Here is a 10,639-nt window from a genome sequence, read left to right as displayed (position 1 = left end):
AGCTGACACAGTCTCTATGGAGATGGGTTTTTGGTGGGGGGTAGCAGGAGGAGAGAAGCTGCAGAGAGGCGTGTAAGACTGCAACTCTGCTTCCATCCAGCTCTCACTATTGGCTCCCTGTATGCTTCCTGAGCGCGTCAGGGTCTGGCTGCATGTCAGAGCATGTTGACTCCTCATGGGCCATTTTGCAAATTTAGATACTCAGCTGGGGCCTTCCAGCTTTTGTGATTTTATTAGTGTTGTTTATTTGTCATAACCTTGAATCTTTATTTCTGTTTCATCACATTAACTGAATCTGTTTTCTTTGGGCTGATGTTTGAATTTACTTTCTGAAAAGTCTGCTTTTTGTACTTTAAGTCTGTTTTTAAATGTTGTGTGTACAAATAAAGATTATTAATATTATCAAGATTTGTACTTAAGAAGAAGTTGTTTGATTTTACTTTAAAATGCCGTAAAAGCTTTGACTGTATCCTTGCTCACCTCGTGCCCTTCCTACCCGCCCTCGCAACATATTTACATACACTGCAGATCTAATCGAATTTTGCACTGAAAGACAAACTTTAGAATTTTCTGTTTTTGTGTTTTTATTAGAGACATTGCATTCAGTAAATTTCACATTAAATCAGTATAAATACAACCCCAGTTCCAAAAAGTTCAATTTTGATTTGATGTCAGCCACACGTCTCAAAGAATTTTGCATGGGGGAACAAAAAGTTTGGAAAAGTGATACTACAAAGAAACAATTATGTTAATTGGCAACAGATCATAAACATGAAAGGTATAAAAAGGGCCCCTTATAGAGTTTCACCATTCAGCAAGAAAAACAAAGAAATGCTTTGAATATCTATTTTTTTTAACATAAATTGGGAAGACCTGGTTCGAATATCTCATCATCTATATTACATAATATCATATAAAGATTCTGGGAATCTAGAGAAATCTCTGCACAGGGGACAAGGTACAAGGCCCAATGGTGGCACTGTATAAAAACCTAGAACGAATCTGTCGTGGAAATCACTGCATGGGCTCAAGAGCACTGTCAGAAACCATTATCAATGAACACAACTCTGTGCCAAAGCTCATTCAAAATGAACCCATTCAAAGTGGAAATATGATGAAACAAAATGTGAAACCATTTTTGGAGAAAATGAACGCTGCATCTTCTGGGCTAAAGTGGGGAGAGACCATCTTTTGCTTTTTGATGTGCATGGAGTTCTGACAGATCTGAGGAGAGCAGCATGGAATAATTTACAGAAAGACCTCAAATTAAGCACACCTGACTCTGTAGCTCAATGCAGTGAAGGAGACACATGTGGGGCTCTTCTTTGGGAGATATATTTTATATCATATTGCAGATCTTGAATTTTATGTTTCTTTTTTGTGCTTAAATGTTAGATTAAAAGACTGAGGTGTAGAAAAAAATCTTTTGTATGAATGTGTGTGAATAGGTGAATGAGGCATGTTGTATAAAGCACATTGAGTGCTCAAGTAAAGTTAACAAAGAAAAAGAAAAAAAGCACTATACAAGCACCAGTCCACTTACCATTTGTAATATGCTTTGTGTCTCCAGTTTTAAGAAATAGAGTCCTGAAGGGCTACTTTTAGAAGTGTGAAAAGCCATAGTAGAAACTCAGAAATGGGTCAGAGATAGGGAAAGTTGTCAAAATATTAGCTCGAGGTTACCGCTAGGGGTCGCTTCTGGTTTTTGTTTGGAAGTACTCAAGACAGCAGCCATGTTGGTCCGGGAGAGCCGCACCTCCTGAAGTCGGGATTTTTAACTTTCCAGCGGTTTCATTTGCTCTGCCTGTAGGTTGAACCTGTATGGACAGCTGGGCATAAGTAAGTTGTTCAGGATAATTAAGGTAATAAGGTATTTATTTTAAATGATAGGGTTGAGTGCGCTTATATATCAAATTGTTAATGTTTATGTAAAAATTTAATTTGACACTAAGTCTTCAAAGATGAACAGGAAAGGTAAATACTGACAAGTTCCCCCTTTAAAATTTGTCTTTACCAAAGAATCTAAAAATAAGTAAATGAATAAAATGGAAAACAGACAAACATGTGTATAGTCATGTTTTTGTACTTTCAAAGTCTTCTTATTAACAAGCAGACAGGAAGAGATAGGGGACGTTTTTTTTTTATTATTATTATCCTGGAGTGACCAGAATGGGCAGGATTAGATTTGCAGTGGAGGGATAGAAGATTTACCGGAGAAAGGATGGTGGAAGGATGAAGTCAGGAGTCAGGCCAGTCAGGAGGAAAAGAAGAGGACCACAGAGAGGGTTGATGGAAGATGGTTGGTGTGACAGAGGTGGATGCTAGGGTTAGAGGGAGATGATCCGCTTCTACTTTCCGTCCACGAGTTTTCTACCTGAGCAACAACATTTTTAACAAATCATTTTTTCTCTTTCACCAATAAAAATTACCTGGACCTAAAAATTAACCGAAATTAGAATCTGGCTTCGTATTGGTACAGAAAACATCTTGGGTAACGTGTGAAACGTTATGAATAAATAACGTTAAAATAAATAAACACAATAACATTCGGGAGCTGTGCATAGAAATACGATATATAACTGTGGCCACAACCCCTGAGAAAGATGGCGGCGGGAGAGACGCGCTTCACAACCCCTGATGACGCGGGATTTACGCATTTCTACGTATCTCCACGGCCAGTCAACGAGGAAGCGCAATTTCGGACCAAAGGTTGTGGCTGCTGCTGCTGCTGCTCACTTGTCTGGACTCCGGGTATGTAATATGCAGCAACACGATTCATACAACAGTAACAATTCATGTGAGCTTCACCAATACGTAGTCGTTTTAACAACAGTATAAAGAAAGTAGCCAGCATAGGCGTTCATGTGCACGTCTGTAGCTTTGTGCTGCGGTTGTTTCTGTAGTTGAATCATCCCAGAGGCTCACAGCAACATCCGGAGATCTTATTGTGGGTAGATATGATTAGATTACACATATGTCGAAACCCAAGAATTATGAAGAATAGTTTGGGAGCAGTGCAGTATCTGCATTGGTGAGCAGTGCTGTGCCTGCAAAATTGCGTATTTATCCAAAACCAAGTGGGTGCAGTAGATAGCAATACCGATATTTTTAACTTATGTCATGACTAATGAGGTGAATCATCATCAATTTACAAATCAAAAAAACAAAAAATAATAACACATATCAGTGGCTATACACTGAACTTAGAGGATAGAAAGAAAGTATCGATCCTGTCATGTTAGTATCGATCCGATATCGATACTGTCGATAATTAAATTTATCCACCCACCTCTTTTGGGGAGCGCGTGCTTGGTAAAGATTAAAGCTGAATAAGTGTTCTGAGTTGTGTCTTTTAACCACCTGACACCCTGCACTGCTTTTTTGTTTTCAGCTTTACGATGGCGTTGGACTGGATTGGCTTCAGTTATGCTGCAGCCATTGCTTTTGGAGGATTTATGGGATACAAGAGAAAAGGTTGATGAGCATAATTTCCTTCGGGATTAATAAAGTATTTCTGATTCAGATTCTGACCACAGCTGTGCATAAAGCTCAACTAAATATTAAAGTGTTGGAAATGAAATCAAACCTGATTGATTTTTGCGTTTCCCCGCAGGCAGCGTGATGTCCCTGATGGCTGGTCTAGTTTTTGGCGGATTATCCGCTTTCGGTGCCTACAACATAACGAGTGACCCAAAGGACATCAAGGTGTCACTGCGTGAGTATGGCTCTCTATATGCAGCCCGGCTACAATCAAGAGTGTAGAGGTTCAGTGTCCAGCTAGTGTCATAACAGGGTGTTTTCTTTCTTTCAGTGTCCTCGGGAGTTCTCGCAGTCATCATGGGAATGAGATACAAGAACTCTGGGAAATTAATGCCAGCTGGAATAATGACAGGGCTAAGGTCAGAGTCAGACGTGCTACCAGACAGTACAAATTGTTGCACAAATCAGGGATTGGGACATTTATTTGTTAAACTCGCTGATGCAGTTGCTTTTGTCTGTCTTACAGCTTGTTGATGGTGTTTCGCCTCTTACTTCTTCTGATCGTCTGACCGGGAGAACATCAACCTTTACCCTGGAAACAGGAAACATTCCCACTAAGCCGACTAAATCAAATTTTACTGCAGTATTATTTTTTAATACATGCATATGAGCAAGTGTATGAATGGGAACTTCCATGATTTCTTAACCCACACTACAGGAGACGACTGTGAGCTCTGGGTGCTGTTAGGGCTCGGATTTATTTCTAGAACTTGAGAAAAAGAACAAGTTGAAGCATTTTCATTTGTATTCTTGTCCGTCTATGATGGGGAAAGAGTTTTTGTGATTTTTTTCTAATAACAGCAAATTAAAACAAGTTTAATTCATTAAAAACTGTTGTGTTTTATCTAGAAGAAAAACAGCAGCTTCGAGTGTTTTTGTCAAATGTATTTATTGCTAAAGACGATTACAGAAGTTCTTTCCATGTTGTTGTGTTGGTGCCTCGTCTATCTTCACGTATTTACTTGCCTCTTAACAATAAGAGTTAAGAGGCTGGTAAATGATTATCTGCCTCTTAACTCTTATTGTGTTGTTTGTCCTTTAAACTAATTAAGATTTTAGATGTAACTGATCATAATCACGCTGCCTAATGAGGAATGTAACAGATCTTTTGTAGCGTTTTTCTTAAAGTGGCAACTTGAGGTTTAAGACTTCCACAACATTCTTCAAGTATTTTTCATCTGGCGGCGGCTTCCTCTTGCTGCCCGGCTGCAGAAACCTGCTGATGGCGGGGATTTGTGTCATCCTGCCCTGAAAGGACTGGAAGGAATAACAGAAAGATGAGCGTTTCACAGCAGTGGGCTTTGGCTTTCTCATTGAACTTGTTGTTGATTTATATTTTTGTTGAAACACGTTTACCTTGATATTGGGGAAGTCTTTCAAAATGTCTGGAAATTTCTCCTCCAGCATCAGGGTGCATTCAAGAAGCAGCACATCAGCAAGGCTTAGTTTACCTCCCACCAGGTACACGGGTCCAGTCAGAGCCTATTTTATGACACCTATTTTAGCAATGATCAGCAGAAACTCAGGTTTTTAAACCAAACGATCAGTTATTTTACCTTTTCATACACAGGAAGGTAGCGCTCCTTTGCTTTGCTTTGAATGTTGTCCAATTTGGGTTTGGGATCTGGGGTGAAGGGGAGGATCATAATCATTTCCATGAGGTCTGTCAATCCCTCGGAATACATGTTGATCCTGAAGGAAAGCATAATAACCTATTTAAATACAGCTATGATGTAAGACAAACACTTTATTACACTTTTTTTTAAGGACCATACATGACTCGTTCTTTGGGATCCTTTGCATGCAGATTGTACTTCTCTGCGATGTAATTCAGGATTGCTTTTGTCTGAATGAGCTTCATGCCATCCATTTCCACCAAAGGGACCTGTTGAAACATGAGCGCCCCATCTTTGGAGCAAGCACAACAGCAGCAGGTAAAGCAGGTTTGCACTCCCAGTGGAAAAGACCAACACAATTTGTTTTAACGTGCATCTTTGACTGCAGATGAGAAGATATTAAGAGACGTTTGCATACAAGCTGCTGTCTCAATCTAGATTACATAACGTGGCTCTAAGACCATGGGGTGGATGGGAGGGGGAGTTAAAGCGTGACTTGGAGGCAAACCACAAAAACTCCACCCACAGTCATGAGTTCAATTTTAAACGACTTAACAGATTTAAAAAAAACAAAAAAAAAACTTTTAACCTTCCTTGTTTGAACCTTTAGTTTAATGTTTACCCAGAATAATCCTATCTCTTGCATTCCCTGCATGCACCCATCTCACCATCAAGGAGTTTTTCATACTGCTCCCGAGTTGTCAGAAGCACTTCATCGAACTGCAAAGAAAGTATTTCAAATCAGATTTGCACAAAAGCCTGCAGTTCTTCAAAAACTCACACCTCCTTCACTTACCTCGACTTCTGCAACAGTTAAAAGCCAGCGGATTGACTCCATCTTCCCTCTCCCATTAAAATAGTACACCACAGGTTTTTCGGACATGGCAGTTGTCTGTGTTTTCTTTTTGTTTTTCAGGGCCTAAAATCTGTGAAGCAAAGTGAAATCACAGTAAATTCGCAAGCAGCTGCATAAATGTGGAAGCTGTTCCCCTGCCTGTGCAGTTTTCATACCTGTGCGCACTCAACCTCTACGCAGAAATGCAAAAGAGTGGAAGTAAAAGTTAATCTTACGTAACATTCACAGCACTCATGGTTGTTGAAGGGGTGGAGTAGGCGGGGAAAACGCGTGAAGGCGCTGATTGGGCAGCTTCAGCCAATGCAAGCATGCTTATTTGCATTTTGTCGCTAACCATTATGGGTAAAACAGATACAGTTTTCTGTTTTACTGTTTAAAAGAATTTTACCGATGCAGCTTCTATTTATAAGATGAACCAGACAAACTGTACGGATCCCGACCAGGACTGTGAGTCTTTAAACCCTCATTGTGAAAAGGTTTGTTATGCAGGGCTATAAAATATGCTAAGCGACCGAGCGTTTCTGGATGTGAGGGCGATCTGGCTGCGACATCTGTCACCCCATTGATCGCTAGGGTTGATTCGGCTGATCTGGCTGGCTAGGCGGGTGTCCCCTTCCTCCCTCACCGGTCCATGTGTGTCCCTCCCGACGCCCAGCGCTCGGTGGCAGCGGACGATGTCCCCCCCCGGCGGACGACCATCCATCGGTATACCAGTAGCTGCGCTCCCCTGCTAGAACCTCCAAACAAGCTCAAGGCCCATTTGTAGGAGAAACGTAGGGAAGTCAAGCTCCAAGCTTCAGACACATCCAAATGCGGCGCTGCACGTGGCAGTCTGCCTTCCTTTTTTAGTTTTTGTTGAAAAAACAAACTTTTTATGATCTTTTTTTCTTAAAAGTTGAATTTTATTAATAATTTCTACTTATTTAAAATGTTATTTGTTTTTTTAATCACTGTTGTATATGTTAAATATACAGTATGAGGGCCTCACTATGCACCTGTGGCACTTTTACTTTATCTATCTATTCAATTTTCATAAAAGCATTTAATCCAACAAACAAATAACTGAGTGTATTTGTGTGTGCACTCATCCATGCTTGGGCTGGTCTTTATGTGATATTGCATGTTTGTGTGTGTTTAAGATAAGATAACTCTTTATTGCAAATGAATTTAAATGTGTGGAACTTTATAAAACAGAGCTGGGTGTCATTTCTGTCATTTGCCTTTTGGACTACCATCCCGGTACCTTCCATCTCCCTTCATAAAGCTCCCTTCCAGCTCCCAACACAGGCACACATCATCATTCATATACACACACACTATTGGTTACCCACACACTTGTACATGAACATGTGTGTCCTTTAACTGACCCTTGACCTCCTAACTGTTCCTCAAACCTAATTCTCACTTTCATCTAGTTCACTTTCCTCACTGAGGGAATGACCCCCAACTGTCCAATCACATTTTTTCCTCCCATAAAAAGTTCTTGTGCCTATTTCCTGCAATTTGGTACAAGTTCAGTTGGTTTGGCTGCTTATGTATCACTCAGTGCTCTCAAATCATTTCCCCAGAGGTTCTCCCTGTGACCCAAGTCCCTGCAGTTATCCCCATAAAAACCTTTCAACAAACCTAAAACAGAGTCACCAGGATCAGAGTTCAGAAGCACTGCTTTAGCATTGCTGCCCTAAGAAAGGCAGCCTAACTGCATAACATTGCTCTGAGGCAACAAACTAAAAAGTGTTGTGTTAGAAGACAAAATTCAATCAAAATGTGTCTTTAACCCTTGGAGATCCCTAAAAAATCCATCCACCTTGGTCCCTAATGGACATAAATGTCCCTAGGGACCTCTGAGGGTTAAACAACCAGCGACACTTCTTCAGATGTTCATATAAGTGCACATAATTTTTTGATACAGTTATTTCAATTTAAACATGCATAAAAAAAAGAATATTAGTCTTAGCAATAGCTGCCACTGCATCTAGTGCTGATCGCTTCACCCAAGGGTCAAAGGTCAAACCCTCTTTTAGTCTTTATTTTACTGAAATGTGAGGACACTTGTGTTGTTAAATAAAAAGTAATTAATTAATTAATTAATTAATAGCATTTTAGGGGAAAGTATTCTAAATAAAATTTAAGTTTGTTGCCTGAGGGGGCGGAGCTCTGTTGCTCTTAAAAACAAGTAATAAAATTTTAAACTGGATCCTGACACAGACTGGAAACCAGGTGACACTTGATGGCTATTGAATTGCCATGGGAAGGACTGTAGGGGCTGCAGTGGAGCAGTACAGAAGAAGTCAGGAGAGGTACAACAGTGAGTGTCTAGAACAGGGGTAGGGAACAGGTTTTAGATCTCACCCTGTTTCAACACACCTGAATCGAATGATTAGTTCATTACCAGGCCTCTGGAGAACTTCAAGACATGTTGGGGAGGTCATTTAGCCATTTGAATCAGCTGTGTTGGATCAAGGACACATCTAAAACCTGCAGGACACCGGCACTCGAGGCCTGAAGTTGCCCACCCCTGGTGTAGAACCATCTGTAACACAAGGTGGTCTCACAGTTTGGGGCTGCATTTGAGACAGTGGCGTTGGGGATGATGTCAAAACACAGAAAAGGACTGTTAGATTTTGATCCACCAAGCATCTGAATGAGTCCTTTAATATCAACATTTATTTAGTTCACATTGTTAGAAAAGCTCACATACCTTCTCATCTATCCTGTTAGTGCAGCATTTATCGACACGTAGGCCTGCAGATATAAATGATCACAAACATGCTGCATGATAAGGAACAGATTTTACTGAGATGGTAATTTGGACTGGGAGACTTCCATGATAGCCTTTGCATAGTTTTCATCCGGCGGTGGCTTCCTCTTACTGCCTGGCTGCAGAAACCTGTTGATGGCAGGGATTTGGATCATCCTGCCCTGGAAAGACTGGGAGGAAACACTGGGAACTGACTAAGCATTTCACAGTACTGAGTTTTAATAACAATAATAATATGAGTCATTCAATATGAAATTCATCAAATCTCAAAAAAGCTTCCACCTGAATCCCTGAGAACCAGCTGACGTTTTTTTAACCTCTGCAATTGTGTTTGTGTCCTTCTGTCATGTTAACCACCCATTAAAATTTGGGTTACATCCACCAAGGTCTTCAAAGTGTACTTAATGGTATATTAGTGGAAAGCCCTATAACCTAGAAACATTAAATATTACAACTGTGGCATGTACTGTCAACATATAGAAAATACCACATAAAGATTTAAGATATCATGTCACACTTGACCTCTGACTTTTTAACATCAACAGAGTGATCTGAAAGGTCAAAGTGATAATAATCCTATATAGAGCTATTTAAAACATGTTTCTTACTTCCATTGTTTTTATTGACAGCATATAGAGAATAGTTTAAGGGAATTTTAACTATCACATTACTTTGGATTTCTGACCATTTCAAGGTCAAATAAGGTCCAATTTCTATCTTCAAAACTGCACTTAAAAGTCTGCTGCTTTTGTTTGTATTGGCAACATTTAACAAATACCTGACCTTTGATCTCACTTTTACATTTCACCAAATGCATTATGTCTTTAATGAGCTGTACATTTTTTTTCTTTTAAAAGTACATTTTAAAAGAAAAAAACCAAAATGATTGCATACAAAATACAATACGACTCACTTAAAAGTAAATGTTGCCCACTGAGTGAGCTGCTTTGGCAGAGGTTTGCACTCTGGGAGTGGTTCTCATTGTAACTTTGGTTTATTTAATGAAAATATGCAAAATTTGACATTTATATTCTGACATAGCAGAGGGTAACCACCTCGGTGTAGTTGAACGGTCTGTAACTTGCTAAGTATTCATAAAATAGAGATACAAATTCTCATGACGTCTCTAAATATACTAAAGTTATTGTAGAAGTTGATTTTGAGAGGACGGGGTGGGAGGCACTGTCCTTGTGCTTCAGTTTCACAAGGACAGGTGATTCGTTGTTTTGTTGAATCATATCCAGCTCTGTCACTGTTACCTTAATGTTGGGAAAGTCTTTGTAAATTCCTGGAAATCTCTCCTCCAGCTCCAGGGTCCATTCAGCCAGCAGCATCTGCGAGGCTTAGTTTACCTCCCACTAGGTAAACGGTCCAGTCAGAGCCTGAGAAATTTGTCCAAAAAAATGCATAATGGCCATTTTGGCAACAATCATGTTTTTCTAAACAAAAAGAGTCAGTTATTCTACCTTTTCATGCACAGGAAGGTAGCGCTCATTTGCTCTGCTTTGAATGTTTTCCAGTTTAGGTTTGGGGTCTGCACAGAACGGTAGTGACAGAGTACATGTTGATCCTAAGGAAAAGCTTAATAATGTATTTAAATACAGCCACGATATAGTATCAGAAGTTCTCTCTTTATTATTCCATGATTATTGAAGTGGAGCATACATAACTCGATCTTTGAGGTCCTTTCTGTGCAGGTTGTGCTTCTCGGCGAGATGGCTAAGGAGCACAGATAACATGACCAAGAAAGTAGACTCTGTGCATTATAATAAATCCTCAAGCGATAATCCCCCCTTGGACTGTCTTGGTGCAAAACCAAGACATAAATCATGTCTCCTGGAAGGGGGAGGACGTATCACAGGCAGG

General features: G+C 40.0%; 2 protein-coding genes and 1 pseudogene across 3 annotated transcripts; 1 reads left to right on the top strand and 2 right to left on the bottom strand.

Annotated features, from left to right (window-relative positions):
* The first annotated feature begins 2,632 nt into the window (after positions 1-2,632).
* tmem14a (transmembrane protein 14A) lies at positions 2,633-4,365 on the top strand. Its single transcript, XM_005737166.2, has 5 exons — positions 2,633-2,751; positions 3,392-3,474; positions 3,614-3,715; positions 3,812-3,899; positions 4,007-4,365. The coding sequence occupies exons 2-5, from the start codon at positions 3,399-3,401 to the stop codon at positions 4,047-4,049; spliced, it is 309 nt and encodes a 102-aa protein (XP_005737223.1). The 5' UTR covers positions 2,633-2,751; positions 3,392-3,398; the 3' UTR covers positions 4,050-4,365.
* Positions 4,366-4,410: 45 nt separating this feature from the next.
* Positions 4,411-6,276, bottom strand: LOC102213204 (glutathione S-transferase 3-like). 2 transcript variants are annotated; one of them, XM_005737165.2, is made up of 7 exons: positions 6,228-6,276; positions 5,953-6,082; positions 5,825-5,876; positions 5,316-5,448; positions 5,097-5,232; positions 4,897-5,022; positions 4,411-4,797 (listed from the first exon to the last, which is right to left on the bottom strand). In XM_005737165.2, exons 2-7 carry the CDS (start codon positions 6,037-6,039, stop codon positions 4,663-4,665), a joined length of 669 nt encoding a protein of 222 aa, XP_005737222.1. In that variant the 5' UTR covers positions 6,040-6,082; positions 6,228-6,276; the 3' UTR covers positions 4,411-4,662. The 2 variants fall into 2 exon arrangements, with proteins under 2 accessions (XP_005737222.1, XP_005737221.1); XM_005737164.1 differs by having other exon boundaries at positions 6,168-6,235.
* Positions 6,277-8,805: 2,529 nt separating this feature from the next.
* LOC102200023 (glutathione S-transferase A4-like) lies at positions 8,806-10,512 on the bottom strand (annotated as a pseudogene).
* Positions 10,513-10,639: the final 127 nt, after the last annotated feature.

The sequence above is a fragment of the Pundamilia nyererei genome, unplaced genomic scaffold (assembly GCF_000239375.1).
Source record: "Pundamilia nyererei isolate P.nyererei 1_Seehausen unplaced genomic scaffold, PunNye1.0 scaffold00073, whole genome shotgun sequence".
NCBI lineage: Eukaryota > Metazoa > Chordata > Actinopteri > Cichliformes > Cichlidae > Pundamilia > Pundamilia nyererei.
Note: the sequence above shows the minus strand (reverse complement) of the source record. Positions and strands in the feature narration are given on the sequence as shown.